This window comes from Meleagris gallopavo, chromosome 4 (assembly GCF_000146605.3).
Source record: "Meleagris gallopavo isolate NT-WF06-2002-E0010 breed Aviagen turkey brand Nicholas breeding stock chromosome 4, Turkey_5.1, whole genome shotgun sequence".
Lineage (NCBI taxonomy): Eukaryota > Metazoa > Chordata > Aves > Galliformes > Phasianidae > Meleagris > Meleagris gallopavo.
In genome coordinates, this window is record NC_015014.2 from 65,267,175 (window position 1) to 65,283,544 (window position 16,370).

The 16,370-nt window shown below is 40.5% G+C and overlaps 1 protein-coding gene and 1 non-coding gene across 2 annotated transcripts in view; one reads left to right on the plus strand and one right to left on the minus strand.

Annotated features, from left to right (window-relative positions):
* The window catches only part of C4H20orf194 (chromosome 4 C20orf194 homolog), a 62,093-nt gene that overhangs the window by 22,516 nt on the left and 23,207 nt on the right, over positions 1 to 16,370 (minus strand). The window contains exons 13-23 of the mRNA XM_019615177.1: positions 16,174 to 16,261; positions 15,694 to 15,770; positions 15,421 to 15,465; positions 14,900 to 14,945; positions 14,467 to 14,578; positions 13,143 to 13,213; positions 12,364 to 12,414; positions 11,452 to 11,539; positions 7,409 to 7,512; positions 4,185 to 4,331; positions 162 to 250 (exon numbers count right to left, since the gene is read on the minus strand). Of these exons, the coding sequence (XP_019470722.1) occupies positions 162 to 250; positions 4,185 to 4,331; positions 7,409 to 7,512; positions 11,452 to 11,539; positions 12,364 to 12,414; positions 13,143 to 13,213; positions 14,467 to 14,578; positions 14,900 to 14,945; positions 15,421 to 15,465; positions 15,694 to 15,770; positions 16,174 to 16,261 (918 nt within the window). The remainder of the gene's footprint in view (positions 1 to 161; positions 251 to 4,184; positions 4,332 to 7,408; positions 7,513 to 11,451; positions 11,540 to 12,363; positions 12,415 to 13,142; positions 13,214 to 14,466; positions 14,579 to 14,899; positions 14,946 to 15,420; positions 15,466 to 15,693; positions 15,771 to 16,173; positions 16,262 to 16,370) is intronic.
* TRNAL-CAG lies at positions 8,061 to 8,143 on the plus strand. The gene has a single exon. It is a non-coding gene; the product is annotated as a tRNA-Leu (tRNA).

The window sequence follows — 16,370 nt, forward strand, 5'->3', positions numbered from 1 at the left end:
TTAAACCAGATGGCTAATAACAAGCACAAAAAAATAAAGAGCGTTGCATTAAGAATGCAGCAATTTCTTTCTGAATCATTATCAAAATCTGTGTCAGCATTTTTCTGATGACAGCACATAGTTAACCTGTAATTACAGCTGAGTACGTAGCAAGAACTTACAGTCTCTTTTGTTCCACAGACAGGAATTCTTCCTGGACAACCCTTAAAGATAATCCTGAGTTTGTCTGGTTTTGCCATGAAGAGAAAACCTGCAATAGAAAAAGGACAACTCGTAAGAATCATTAGTTTGCAAAATTTGTTTTAAGACTTGCTTTCATTCACCTGTAAGATCCACTCATTTTAGCTAGCCATTACAACTGTCTTTCACAATACTGGTTTGGTTGAAAATATTCAAAACATAGAGTAAGTCTCCACAGATTAGATTTGAAAGCTTCAGCCAGACTGGAATTACTTTAAGAAATAACTTGATTGAAGCCCAGTTTCACATTTATCACTCAGTCCTGGCATGCCTAACTACCAGAAATGCAAAGCACTTACAGTCCAACTGCAGCACAGCAGGAACTGAATTCATATACATCTCCTTTAATTACTGTTCTAATTACCATTAGGTAAGACTGCAGCAACTGTATTTCTAGATATTTAAGAAAAACTGTTTTTTCACAACCTACTAAGTCCTCATTTCTCTAGGGAACAGTATTTTGGCTGACATCCTATTGCTCTAGCCAAGTCACATTAATATGAATGGCATTCTGAAACTAGAAATCAGATTCAGATGAATTATGCAGTCGTTTAAGCATTCAGTATTTCCCTTCTTCTCCTAAGTAAAGGCAACAGCCATTGTCATTTCTCACAATGATTTTCTGCAAGATGAAAAAATTTGGGCAGAGCATGAGGGGGAAGACTGCTTGCCATTAACAAATAGGCATCCCAAGCACAATGAACACCGAGACAAAAAACATGAAAATAAAATAAAGTTTTGATATTAACAAAAGACTGAATTGCTCCTGCAGAACGAGCCGTGCAGCCAAAGAAATAATGGCTTCAAAAAAATGTGTATAAGGGACCAACGAAAATGTCTACAAGGGATGGGAAGAGGGGCTGGTAAACAGAAAAATGTCGTCCTTAGAAGTCAAAGGGCTGGGTGAAAATGCAGGTCAATTTGGGTGAGAGCTTATAAAAAGAAACCAAGAAAACTGGTTTACAAAAAGTGTCCCTTTTGTATGACTTAAAAGAGAGGAAAAAAGCTGCTACAGTATTAGAAAAATACGAAGAGAATCAGAGAAATCCTTAAATCCCAAAGCCTAAGCAAAGCCACCTCAACTGTCAGTTACAGTGAAGATGTGAGAGAAACTGCTGCCTCTTTGCAGGATCCTCCAACCAGATTCCATCGGTGCGTGCTTAAAGTCTTGCAACCAACACTGCAGTTACAAGGAATAGAAAGCACTGAGATCTGAAGGGATGGGGAACTGCTGTTTTCTATTTCAGGGGGGGCTTGAAGTAATTAGATCATACTTACACAAAGTCTGTTTAACAAGGCATCACAAGTCAACTGACTGCAGAAGAGTAAAACCACGAGCTGCAGTTCAGTGAATCCTTGCAGCTACTGGTTTGTCAAGCAACAAATGTGTCTCCATAACTCCAGCTGTACGTGGTTTTAGAACAGATTTTGGAGAAGAGCAATGAGCAGCTGAAGAAAGACGCTAACAAAATATAATACTGATTCACATGGCTTATGTAATGAGGAACACCTGGTCTCATGAATAGCCTTCATTCATGAGATACCATCTTCTAGACAAAAGGTACGTTTCATCCACTTGAACTTGAGCAAAGTTTGATGCCAGATCAGAAACTGATAAATCCTAAAAACTGTGACTTGGTTGCTTAGAGAAGGTTCCATGACACCATCTGTGATGAATCTGAGATGAACTGAAGTGAGTTAATAGGATTGTGAGGAAACTAAGTTGGATGAGAATCATGGAGCGCTGTGATGCTTTATAGAAAAACAACTATCTAACGAACAACAGTGAAATGAACCAGACAAAAATATGAGGCAGGTAAAAAAGAAAGCAAGAATGAAGACACAAACACTACTAGAATCAGCTTGAGTGTCAATGGCTATCAGTGAAATAACTGAATTATTGCAGTTGGAAAAGATCACAAGGATCATCAAGTCCAACCACCAATCCGTCACCACCGTGCCCACTACCCATGCCCCAGCAGAGGGGGACCTCAAGGTGTTCCTCAGAAAAAGAGACTGCTATCTGTTAACTCTAGATAATATCACAGAATCAGAATAGCCTGGGTTGAAAAAGACCGCAATGATCATCTGATTTCAACCCCCTGCTATGTGCAGGGTCACCAACCAGCAGACCAGGCTGCCCAGAGCCACATCCAGCCTGGCCTTGAATGCCTCCAGGGATGGGGCATCCACACCCTCCTTAGGCAACCTGTTCCAATGAAATAGTAGTGCAAAGTCAAACTACAGGCAACTCTGAACTACTGATGAGCACTGTTGTTTCGTCTGTACAAGAAACAAATAACCCTTCTCTACAATACTGCACACAGCTTGGATGACTACAGTCAAAAAAAAAAAAATCAAATCAAAAGAGAATTATTACAATATTAGAGGAAAGGAGAACATTTTTATAATGGCAGACTAAAAAGGATCTGGTTTTATTTCATCAGGCCAAATAAGCCAGAAAGAACAGGTCTGAAATCTCTGAATAGCTCAAACATTCCCACTGGGAAGACTAAATAAAACCAGGTTTAAAAGTAGACCTAATAAAATCAGTTAGAAATTCAGAACCAAACAAAACATCGCCAGCCAAACATAGTGGGAGAAGTCAAAGCACTTAAGATAAAAGAAGGAGAAATTTTATGGAGTCATTAATGCTACCAGTGGGGACTGTACACGTTGATCCAGGTGGTCTTTTCCAGTCCAGGCTTATGATCTCCTGCTAAAACCCCTGTGAACTCCTAAAATCTCCAGACTCACTTCCTCAAAAGTGCTATTGTTATAAAGATTTGTTTATTAAAAGCCTCTGCATTCGAATGCATGAGGCCAATTTACTCAGAAAATAGTACAATGCCATATGGGATACTTAAAAGCTTTATAAAGACTTCCCAAAGGATCGCAATCCAAACGTGTCTAACCACAAGAAACACAATAGAACCTCTGCCACTACATGCAATTGCTGTAGCCAATTATACACCAGTGCTACATTTAAAATGCAACCACTAGAAAACAAGCCTTAGAGCAATCACTGACTTCAGAAGACAAAACAAAAGCACATGGTGACCGTTAAACCCTAACAAGCAGCACGATCATTAGAAATGCACACATAAGTTGAAGTTTCTCAGACGTGCAAACTCCTAAGACCAGGAGCAATCAGCTCTTGGGAAGGACTACAGGGCAGGGCAGCCTGAAGCCTTTTCAAATCTGCAGAAGAGTTGCCACAGCTCTTGCAGAAAAGCCAGGTTCCTGGCTAGAAGAGAGCCTCTGGAAGTCTCCATACCAACCTTCCGATGAAAGCAGGACACACCAGCTTAGCCATTGATTTGCCCAACCGAGTTTCCAAAACCTTCAAAGGTGGAGATTTGCTTTCTGGGTTGCCTATTCCATTGCTGCAGCTCCCTCTGCTGAATACCACCCTCCTAATATTCAGTTTGCACCTTCAAAGCTGGAGTTTGTGGTTACCTCCCCTTATTATCTGCCACTAATGACTAAGATCTCTGCAAAAGCCCTTCCTACAGTTGTAGGCTGCTACACCTTGGAAAAAGGTGAAATATGAAAGACAAAAAGCAGTTTCTAAAATCACAGCCCCCTTTCAATACCCTCCATCCATTTTCACAGAAGTTTTCAATCTATTTCCTAACCTGTTGCTCCATCAGTATTAACCACCTCTTCTTCCTTCCAAAGCGTGAATGAGCATGGAGTTGCAAGAAAAGGTTTTGCTTGTGAAAAACAACTGAAGAATGATTCCATATCTTAAACTTTCCTGCATCTACTTACCAGATGACAAGCTTTAGCAGCTCTTCTAATGTGAGAAACAAATCCCTTTTTCTTTGTAAAGGTAATTACTCAAGGCAGATGTTAACACATTCAACTCTTGCCTCTCACACATGAAGGATAATTGTTTTGAGTGGGAAGAAAAAAAAGTTTCTAACCTTTGTTTACTTTACCTGTGAATAAAAAGCTTTATAAATCTTGGTTTTGGGAAAAAGTGCAATCATCAAAAAGTTGTCTCGGGTATGGAATTCAATTGGTAGATGAGCAAGCAAGGAGCTTTTGAAGTCTACAAAGAGAGCAGCAACAATGCCAGTCGAATCCTAGAAAAGGAAGAAACAAGATAATTTGTAAATAACAGTTATTAAAGTGAGAAAAAAGCTTAAAATGTTAAACATATCAAGAAAGAAAAGTTAAAGTCATAGCTGGCACTCATGAAGGTCTTAATGGCTTAGCTTCCATCGGAGTGGTGTGCAGCACAAGAATTACCTGCAGCCACTTGCAGAACTTGTCAGTTTCTACCTTGCAGCTATTAGCAGTATCATACACTTTAAAAGAAAGCATCTGAGATTGTTCCCACAAGCTTTGAATCCTTAAAAGCATCCACAAAAAAAAAATCACTTTAGTTTTATACTTATCTCTTCCCCGAAAAACTAGAATTTTAGGCCTGCTGAAGCTTTACAACAGAGCCACCCTGATCTCATAGAGTCATAGAATCACCAAGGTTGGAAAATATCTCTAAGATGATCCAGTCCAACCATCCACCTATGACCAATATTCCCCACTAAGCCATGCCCCCCAGTTCAACATCTAAACGTTTCTTGAACACCTCTACATCTACATCCATCCATCTCCTTTGATGCAGGCACTCCAGAAGAGCAGTGCCCATCTGACAGCAAGGGGATGGCGTGGTGCTGTTGCAAACTTTGATATCGCCCTCCAGGCTCTGAGCTGAAAGAACTCTCCTTACTGATTTTAAAGGAAGGCTCAAAGTGGGGAACATTTACACAGGAATTGGTATCAATTCAGTGACATCTGCAAACAGGACCTCTACCCTTTGCTGACTCAGAGATTAATTACACCCTTTGCTGACTCAGGGATTAATTATCAAAGTCATCTCCTGAAGTCACTGAGGTTATTGAACAACAATAAAAAGGCATTCTAGGAGAAGAATTTCTCTTAAGAGAAAATGCTTTTAGCTTTTGGGCCCCCAGTCCTAGATCTGAATTCCACAGGGTATCAAAGATGTCACAAAGAGCAACTGGAAGGCAAACTCACAATGCTGCAATCTGCATGTGAAATGCCCAATCTAATTATTACTCCATAATATTTATTCACTTGATGACTAATGACCAAAGCAAATACTGGATTCAGGTACTTACAAGCATCAATACTTAGTCTTAAATTAACTAAGCGTTTAGTCTCTAAGCTTTATACAGTTAGGATGCCTTGCTAAACTTTACTGAGACACTGAACATCAGAAGAGAACTAAATCTGGAAGTTTGGAGACGGGGGGCAGAGTAGCCTGCTGAGTATTTTATTTTCTTTTATTTTTATTTTATTTTTACCCCCTAGGATGGCTGGTATTATGCTAGAACAGAGCAGAGTGGTGCTTCACATCCCAGGAAAGTAGAGATTGTGTTCAGCTCTCACAAGATTGGAACAGGACGTTATTTACTTTCAACCTTCACAGCAAAGCTTTGTGAGCAATCTGCCCTGTCCTCCAGTGCTGGATGTCTATGATCCCCAACAACCAGTGCTGGATGTCTGTGATCCCCAACGACTCCAGGAGTGTAGTTGGCAGCTAGATGCTCAGACTCCCAGAACACAGCAGCTTACAAAATGTTAGAGGCAGAAATGCAAACTTTTGCAAGTCAGGGAGAGAAGCATCTCTCAGGGCATGGTGAGACAGCTGCTAAGAAACTGTAGCTCTTTGCATCTTTTATTTGACTCCCAGCATATAATTATCCTCTACTTTTCATCAATACTGTCGTCGCAATAACTTGAAGGAAAACCATGCTAACAATTGCCCGTCTTCTCCTGACGCTTCTTTACATTTAAGCTCTCCAACGCCAAGTCAGTTGAACAATAAAATGCTCCCTGTCAAGGTTTAGCTTTACACAAAAATCTGGCACCAGGTCAAGAATGATAGCCAGGTCCCATAAATAGCAAGTTTTATGAAAGTGAGTGTCTTGAGTCAAACAATAGGAGGAAGGTCAGTGTTAAAATAGCTTCTTAAACGACTACGGGGCAAGCAATACGATGTACAAGACAAGGCAGCTAAGGTAAGATTCTCTCCATCGTTTTGAATAACATATTTTTATTGTATTTTACTGTTTTCCTCCATTATATGATGAAACGGAGGCTACACAATGCCTTCTGGAGGTCACTAAACAAAAGTGTAAAGCTGCACCTGAAGAAAACAGAAATTAAAGGAAACCAAGATTTTTTGGAGGGTGCTTAGGAAACAATAACCTAGCCAAATAATCTCTTTTCCACCCTTGAAAAGCAATAGTTAAGTCAGCCTGCCTGCCTTGAAGAGGAAAGCAAAAAGCTGAGTTGCAGCCATTAACCTAACTCTTAATTTCCACTAAGACAGAAACGCAGACTGCTAGGTGGCAAGAGTTAGCAAACTAAGCAGAGAGACATAAACTGATCGGAGGAATGGCAGAAGTATGTGGCTCACAGCGTGTCTTTTAGCACCATTACTTGGCACGTGCACAATCACAAGCAGCACGCCGTTCTGTTTCACCTCTCAGCCTGGAAAACACGGAGCAGTCCCTCCCTGCACCCTGTCAGTTACACAACGCCCTACGACATGAGACAGACGCTCTCGTGACCCCTGGAGATAAGGAGTGCACTGCCACAAATGTTTGGCTGAAGGTTAAACATATTTTGAACAGAATGCAGTATTTCACCCTCTGACACAGCGCAGGATTTCACAATGCCTTGAGCTTCTTCTCTGCCTGGCCCATCGCTTAGGACCACTACATGTTTTATGAATGCTACATTCAGCTTTTTCTCTTTCATTAAAGAGCAATTTTACACAGTTTAAACTTTGTCTAATAACTCACCTCTCTTCCTTAAAGCTTCACAGACCAATGATTGATTTAGCCAACCAATGCTAAAACTATGTATCACAGAGTCATAGAATGATTTGGGTTGAAAAGGACCACAATGATCATCTAGTTTCAACCCCCCTGCTATGTGCAGGGTCGCCAACCAGCAGACCAGGCTGCCCAGAGCTACATCCAGCCTGGGGATAAGTCTGCATCACTTACTAGTTTTATACACACTCATAAAAACGCAGCTGACGTTGCACTTTGCATCAGTACCCTAGAAGCAAGGCTAAAATTTGATTTAAAAGTTTATGATAGAAGGAACAAACAAAACCACTCACCCCATCATACAGAGAAATGGAATCGATGTGGTTCTTTGAAATGGAAATGCTGCCATGGTGGGGATCACAGAATAGAATGCCATCTGAGAAGAAGTACAATTTGCCTGCAATTTGAAAAATAAAAATAAAAAAAAAGAGTAGTTTAGAGATATATCAATATTTCAGCACTGTGTGATGAATGCCTCTTCTGTCTGAGGAACAATCTCTGTGCTTGCAGGATCTTATCATACTTCCTGTGGAATATACCTCAGTAAAATTTTGCAGTAGCTCTTAGGCAGCACTCAGCACGGTTATCTGTTGCTCACTAAGTCTCAACGAAGAGAGAAGTAATCATGGCTATGTTTATGTCTGCACTTGCTTTAGTCTTACCCTTTGAAGCTCACTGATCATGAAAATCACCAAATCAGAAAGAGATACAGCAAAGTGACAAAATGCTAACTACTATTATGCAGACATTAAAAAAAAAAAAAAAGACGTTTGAGGCAGCGGTTTCCCTTTACTTCCTCATTAAGAGGAATCCTCTGTCTGCAGACTTGTCTTTTTTCTTTCACATACACCAAAACACCCATTTCACACCCACTCCAAACACAACACGTGCTTTGCACACGCTGCCATAAATGCTTTATCGCTGTCTCAGATGCACAACAGCACTGTCAGGATGGCCGAGCGGTCTAAGGCGCTGCGTTCAGGTCGCAGTCTCCCCTGGAGGCGTGGGTTCGAATCCCACTTCTGACAAGTTGTCATTTTTCTCAGTGGGCCCCCAGCATCTCACTCTGGGTTGCTCTGTTTGAGCATTAGTTGGACCACGGGACCCCTTCCTAACATTAATTATGCTGGAGTTCTGAGACAACTTTCTGCAGCAGCAATTTTCCTGCATGCAACTGCATGCTATAGCACAGAGGAGATACAGAATTCATTTATCTTCTTTTTTCATGTCTTACAGAATCATAGAATGGCCTGGGTTGGAAGGGACCTCAAGGATCATCAAGCTCCAACCCCCTGCCACATGCAGGGTCACCAACATCCACATTTCATACCAGACCAGGCTGCCCAGGGCCCCATCCAACCTGGCCTTCAACACCTCCAATAAATGGACTGGACATCCACAGCCTCTCTGGGCAGCTGTTCCAGCACCTCACCACTCTCTCTGGAAAGAACTTCCCCCTCACATCCAACCTAAATCTCCCCTCCTTCAACTTCAAACCATTTCCCCTTATCCTGCTGTTATCAACCCTTTCACAGAGTTGATTCCCCTCCTGTCTGTAGGCTCCCTTTAGGTACTGAAGGCTGCAATGAGGTCACCCCACAGCCTTCTTTTCTCCAGGCTGAACAAGCCCAGCTCCCTCAGCCTGTCTTCATAGTGGAGGTGCTCCAGCCGTCTGATCATCTTCATGGCTCTCCTCTGGACCCTCTCCAACAGCTCCCTGTCTTTCTTGTACTGGGGGCTCCAAACCTGGACACAGTACTCCACATGGGGCCTCACAAGAGCAGAGTAGAGGGGGACAATCGCCTCCCTGTCCCTGCTGGCCACCCTTCCTCTGATGGAGCCCAGGATACCATTTGCTTTCCAAGCTGCAAGAGCACACTGCTGGCTCATGTTAAGCTTTTCATCCATCAAGACCCCCAGGTCCTTCTCTGCAGAGCTGAGAACAGACTGGTTGCTAGCAGGGAGAAAAACAAGCAGCAGCAAGGCTCAGCAGTGCCATGGATAAAGAGCCAGCTTCATCAAAGCCCTAGAAACTGATACAGCAAACAGCTAATTTCTGGTTGGCATAGGGAAGCCATAAGTTGGGGCTGCTCACTGGACCTCTGCTACCAGTGCTACATTCTGCATTGAAAGCAGGATCACGTCCCATAAGGGGAAGCACAAGATGGAAAGGTTATCTCATCTGATAGAGCAGCATTGCTCAAAGCTATGCTCTAAGAAAAAGCAAAGCTGAGCAGCAGAACAGCTACGAGATACATTTCAAATGACTGCACCCCCAGCTCAATCTACCAAACAACATTTAGGAGAAATAATGAAGAATTAGATCATTTTTCTCTTGAAATGGTAACTCAGAGTGAGATCTTCAAAACTGTTCATTTTTTTTATTAAGTCATAACACTGAAAAGAGCTTGATATGACTCAAGTCACAATGTTTAGGTAGTGATCCTATCAGGCACCTAAAAAGCAGAGTCTGTGAGCTGTAAACACGGCTATTTTAGAGTGAAGCTTTCAGTTAACACTAAAGCTGCATTGGAAAGATGACTATTATATAACACACTGCTTTTCTAAGTAGGGCAACACTACCAAAACTCAAGATCTGAATTCAGAGCAAGTAAAACGGAGACAAAGCTTAGGTGTCAACAAATCCACCACGTTGTTCAAGACACCAGAAAGCTGTATCTAATGAAACTGATGTGGAGAGGAAGAAGAATGGCAAAATCCAGCACTTGGGATAGCGTTGCTGTCAGATCTCACAGAAAATCACATGATTTGGATTTTGTGTTGAGGGACATGGTTTAGTGAGAACTATTGGTGATAGGTGGATGGTTGGACTGGATGACCTTGAAGGTCTTTTCCAACATTGGTGATTCTGTGATTCTGTGAATGTGTCAGTGAGGAAAACAGGCAGAGAAACCAGATTTAGTTCTTTCATAGAAGAATTTTCCTATTTTAGAAAAGGAAGCCAAGAAGAACAGTAATTAATCAAAACCAAAATGGCCTCTTCTAACACTGAAGGCAGTCAAAAGAACAACTTGATGTGCTAGGTATGTATTTTTCATGTGTCATCAACCTCAGAAGCGACAGCTTAATTGGTAAGAGTGATTGACTCACCCTACAAAAACACGGCACAGATATATTAACATGCCAAAGAAAAGGGTTAACAGCCTGCTTTTTTTTTTTTTTTTACATTGACTTTTCATCATGATGTAAAGCTTAATATAGCAAGGCACAAATGATAGAGAGATGTGTGCCTGTGCCAGCACCTTTTTCCACCTAACCTTGCCTATCTACATGGCTGCAACCCCAGCAGGGCTCCAATTGGAGCACAGCAAACTCAGCTGCACATGAAAGGGAATGGCATCAAGTTGATTTTCACTTGACACCTAAGGAAATATCTCACTTGTTGAAGTGTTACACAACGGTCTTTCTATCACCTACTTATAACCCTCCAACCCAAGAGTTACAGAAACATTTAAGTTAAATGTACCAAAACAGGGAAAAAAATATACAGCTCGAGAGGGGCAAACAGCAAGTTTTCATATAGCAAAAAGGAAAAATTCACCATTCAGCCTTCTGGTTTTACTGAGTGAGTTTGCACAGCCAGCAGTGTGCTGCAAAAATTCCTAAGTATGTTATTTTACATTAACCTTTCCCTTAAAATCCTTAGAGTGAAAATAAATTCAACCATGTGAAAGCTGCTGTTTAATTGCCCTGCGTGTCATTTATTTTCAGTCCTCTCCTGCTGTAGCTATAAAAATGAAAGCTGAGTATTTTCTCTCAAAGACTGTCAGCTTATACAAAGCACTTAGATTTCAAATAGTAGTCATTGTACTGAACTGCTGTACAACTACACTGTGACAGCAGTACCTACTCTGGACAGAGGAACATAGAAGTGCTATGCCCTAATAAAAAAAGCTATGAATCAAAACATTTATTTTGCTCTAGTTTTCTGAAAGCAAAGAGAGGGACATCAATGCAGTGAATGTGAAGTGAGGGCAAATCCAGCTAACAGTTCTTCAGAGTTGTCTTTAGTCATATTATTGGGATATTTGTGCTACTTGAGTTCTTAAAGGAGAAGGCACAGCCTGTTCAAGGCCAGGTTGGATGGGGCCCTGGGCAGCCTGGTCTAGTATTAAATGTGGAGGTTAGTCGCCCTGCTTCTAGTAGGGGGGTTGGAGCTTGATGACCCTTGAGGTCCCTTCCAACCCAAGCCATTCTATGTTTCTATGGTACAAACAGACACCAGATTTGTGAATCCCAACACGTGTGCATCTCTCATACTTAAAAACACACCAAAAACTGAACTGATGCTGCATGCAAGTAAAAACACACTCACCTTCTGCAGGCATGGCCTGTGGGTTGCTAGAATAAATATAAGCTCCATCATCTCCAGTAAGTAAAGTGCCCAGAAAGGATTTGTCTTCCTAAACAGGAAAAACAAACGGTAGTATCACAGACCACATCATGGAGTATAATTCAGATAGAAATATTTTCTTATGGTTTTACTTTAAGAATTCTTAAACAGCAGCTGTCAGAACTTTGAGAGTTTGAAACTGCGCTGATGCAGAAGTAGTGAAAGACACAGCTTGTCAAAAGCATAATTTCTCAGAGAACTTCCTGGGGCCATTTGGTTTTGCCAACAGCTATTAAGTTGCAAGTCATTGTCGCAACCACAAGGCACAGCTTTTGGTTTTTAGATTGTCAATCTACTGAACTTGAAGTATACACTACAGGAAAATAAATCTATTTGTAATGAAGATTCTTGGAAACCGCAAATTAAACCAGAAATGTGAAACTCGTGTGGTTTAAGATGTTCCCAGATCCCAAATTCTTTTATTTTTCATACTGCTTGAAGTGTTTTCCTTTAGACATTTTAGCATCCTAATTAAGTTACAAAGAAGCTGCGTGTAGAGCAGCACTGAGGTTTGGTTTTGTTGTCTTTTTTTTTGGAACACATGAAGCCCATGGTTAATACCTACCAAGACCTCCATGCAATTTCAGCCTTATTAAATCTTTGTGCTCTTGGGTTTTGTCATTCCTTCAATGAAAGAAAACCACCAACTCTTACATACAATATATTTGCTTCTTTTTGTAGGTCAAGGTTTGAAAAACACAAGATAGAACAGACAACTCTGACACAGAAGGGGAAGAAGCAGCATGCTCAATGCCAATTTTACCAGCAGTCAGTATTTCTAGAATATTAGTTCTTGAGAAAAGTAATCTCATTAACAAAAAAGTTTAATTTTACCTTCAATATTAGCTGTGCCTTTTCAGACAGTTTCACATCGCTGTCTTCAACCTGTAGGCAGAAAACATTCCCATGTGCACAGTTAGTAGATAAAACAAGGTTAATTTAAAGGATAAGCATTAAAGAAGGTTCAGGGAAAACAAGAATCACAGTTAAAAGTCCAGAGATCAGACTGCTTCAAAGACAACCCTGTGCTTTTTGATACCATAGGGCTGAAACAGCTCTCTGAAATATTTTCAAGGGATATTCCCCAGTAAATTCTTCCACACAGACTAAAATTGAGTTGCATAGGCAGACAAGAGTGCATCCTATTCAGTCTTTTTAAACACACTATTATTAAAGTTCAGGTTCAGGAGTAGGGATCATGTCATCCATCTTCTGAACATTCATAATGTCAGAGGAAATGTATCTCTAACAGTTCCCACAGTACAGGTCAAGGAACAGACCTTGAGGTTGAGGCAGACACTGAATTGACCTTAAGTGCCCCCACAATAAACAGATTTCCCTTAAGTTACACATTCTTGCCTTCACACAGCTCAAAATTGAAGCAGTGATGAAAAGAAAAGGATTTAAACTTGTAACGAATGGAAACAACAGCCTCTTTCCACTTACAAGTTACACACTCCTTGTCCAAACATAAAAACCATAGCATCACAGAATTTTGTTTCAATGCATGGGTTCTATACTTTTTCCTCCATGCATCCACACATTTAAAACAAGTTTTCAGTTGTCGATTTGTACTTACAGACAAAAATTGGAACGAGTTTTTGCATACTAACCAGCCAAGATGCGTATCGTGGGATAGCTGCAGTCAGAATTATGTGGCTGGTTTCTGAATTAATACTGCCATCTGCAGGGAAGTAAATGGAAAGCAAAGTAGTATATACCACCCATATACTTCAGACTGTTTAATGTTAATGACTGGAAATTTCTCTGTAAAATACAAGTTGCCTCATTATGACTCATTTTGTAAATGAAGCTTTCCCAGTGGAGCAGCTCTCAGTTTTCCTGTGCTGTAACACAACCAGAACCACTATACAATACCAAAAGGAACCCTGGTGCACCTCTTAACAAAACCAGCTTTTTGGCTATTTGCTACCTCTTTCTAGCTCACAGTATGGCTGAGATACAGATTTCCCTTCTCAATCCCTGCCTGCAACCTACCCCAAACTGCAGCTGAAGACTTCTATTTGAAGATGGACTACAAAGTTTTAACCAATATATTCATAATAGTAGTTTCTCAACATGATATGCTGCCTCCTCTGCTCTCTTCTCCAGCAAAACCATCCCATCTCACACAGTTAAAAACCTCACAGCATGTCTGGATACAAGAATTCATAGATATTATCCAGACAATCTTAACAACTGTGCTTCTCTGACATAGGTAAACAGTCTGAGAAACATGCACCTGGTAAAGCTATCACTCAATACTCCGTATTTTAAATCTAAGACTATTCCAAAACCAAGTGAGGGGGTCCGACTATTTACAAGGATGGATAGTTATAAGACAAGGGGGAATGGTTTTAAACTGAGACAGGGGAGGTTTAGGTTGGATATTAGGAGGAAGTTTTTCATTCAGAGGGTGGTGAGGCACTGGAACAGGTTGCCCAAGGAGGTTGTGGATGCCCCATCCCTGGAGGCATTCAAGGCCAGGCTGGATGTGGCTCTGGGCAGCCTGGGCTGCTGGTTGGTGACCCTGCACATAGCAGGGGGTTGGAACTGGATGATCACTGTGGTCCTTTGCAACCCAGGCCATTCTATTACTAAATAGTTTTGTCTCATTTTAACTTTCAAGCTAAAAAAACAACTGAAATTAAAGGATATCGTACAAGAGTGTAACAGAGTGATGAAAGTGAGCTACAATAGCAAACACTCACTAGGACTGAAGGAAATTTGGGAAGGTTACCACTACACTTGAATTCTGACACCCCACCCCTGTCACAGGACAAGGCAGCTACAAAACCAAAGCCCTTTCAGTGAGCTTTGAATCAACAAAGGCTTAAAAACATAACAGCAATAACACCCATCAGAAGCCCTTTTGCTATTCCTCAGCAAGAAAGTTCAGAGTATGACAGTGTCAGCATTAGAATTCAAACTAGTTACCTTTTTCTTTTACATGTATCTGTGACGTTAGGAATGACTCTGAAAAGACAACAGATCCCAAGCACCCTCTTCCTGTGAGCAAGTCTGGAATGTCAAACACCATCATAGACGCCTGCAGCAATCAAAGAGTTGGACAGGAAAGGAAGAGAAAGCAGAATTTAAAGTATTTCAAGGAATGCAGCAGATCCTGTGTATTTTTTACTTCCTTCAACACAATGCTTCTATTTTGAAGTGGAAAGACTGAGGTTTTAACTATACGTCAATGCTTTACTTCAAAGTCCAATGTCTGACTTCACATTCAAAGTTCATCTTATCTCAGGTTCAGCATCTGAAATTCTCTCTCCCCTTACATTATTTCCACCCAGACAAAGAGCCACTCAAGCTCTGTTTTCTAATAGAAATGTATAAGGCAAATATTGAACTGCTTACTTACTGTTTTAATCAAACTCAGGCTATCCTCGTTATTTAATGGAGTAACTCTAGAACAAAAAGGATAATTAAATATTTAGTGGCTGATCATTTTGAGCGACTTTACAACAGTCAGAAAAGCTGTTTCATCTTAACATATGTTCTTATTTGTGTAGGCCATTTTGCTTAATTAGGCAATATGTGGATCGAAAAGCACAACCTTGTAACGTTAAACAAGTTAAAAGCACTGTTTTAAATGGAAACTCATGATGGGCTCATGCTGCTTCTACTGATTAACAGAGTTAATAAAAATATTCTGCTCACTTGTTTCATTTTTTTTAAGACATTTCTAAGATTTGATGGGATTGGAGATATAAATGCATTAAACTGACTCCAACAAAAAAGCAATTGGAGCACCTCGTAGAAAAAAAATCAACTGCAATGTTTTCTCAGCCTCCAGAAAAGAACAGTAAACTCACTGGATTAAGCAAAAGCCACAAACTTAATCTATTGAAGCACTCATTACTAACAAGAAGTGATACAAACCTTCCGTGATTATTCACAGCCTGAATTTGAAAAGCAACTTTGGAGCTGTAGAACAAAAAGCAGTAACAGATTAATAATTGTTGGAGTGATTGAATAAACAGGAAAAGAAAAACAAAGCACTTATCACGATTGTAAAAGGTTTTGAACACATTATGAAGTCTCAAAACTCACCAGTCATGCAAATTAAATTAACATTTTGTCTATTTTTTTCCCCAAAAAGAAGCTAACACACTCACACGATTTGTAGATCACCAAGCATTTGAAAATCCTTACCGTAGTGCAGTTTTCATTTGTGTTAAATGCAGGCTGTCCAACACAGACATCAGCATCTGCTCTGCTGCCTCCTTGGCCTGAAAAAAGGAAATTGGGAATAAAGCATCTTTTCCTGTGCTTCAACATGCCAGCAATTGCAAGAGCACCTCTAAAATAGGCAGAGACCACACAATAAACAATAATACACTGAGGCACCCAAGAAAATTTGTTCACATCTCCCAGTTTTCTTACTGTAAAGTAAGGAAAACTCGTGGAAGATGAAAAAACTGTTACATAGTAAGATACTCTGAAGTTCCTCTAACAGAAAGCCTGGCTGGAAGCCACAGTATTAACCTTATTTATGTTATGCAGTTAACTGAAATGTTTTGTGAAATATTTTGAGTTCTGGGGGGTGAGATGGGGGGAGTGTTTGCATGTAAGCTTACATTGCAAGTAATCCAAATCAACAATGACAACGTACAGAATCAGTGCTTCATTTACCTTGGATTCAGTGGAAGTTTTAGCATAGCACTCAATGCCAGCAAGCACAGCCTCTACAACAGCAGTATATATTTGCGACAACAGCATACTGAAGAGAAATACAAACACAGCATTTACTAGATGGATAGAATTTTGTTTCTTCCACTGTTCAAAAGGAACATTTTTTATATATTGTTAGCAGTCTTTTGGTACAGGGG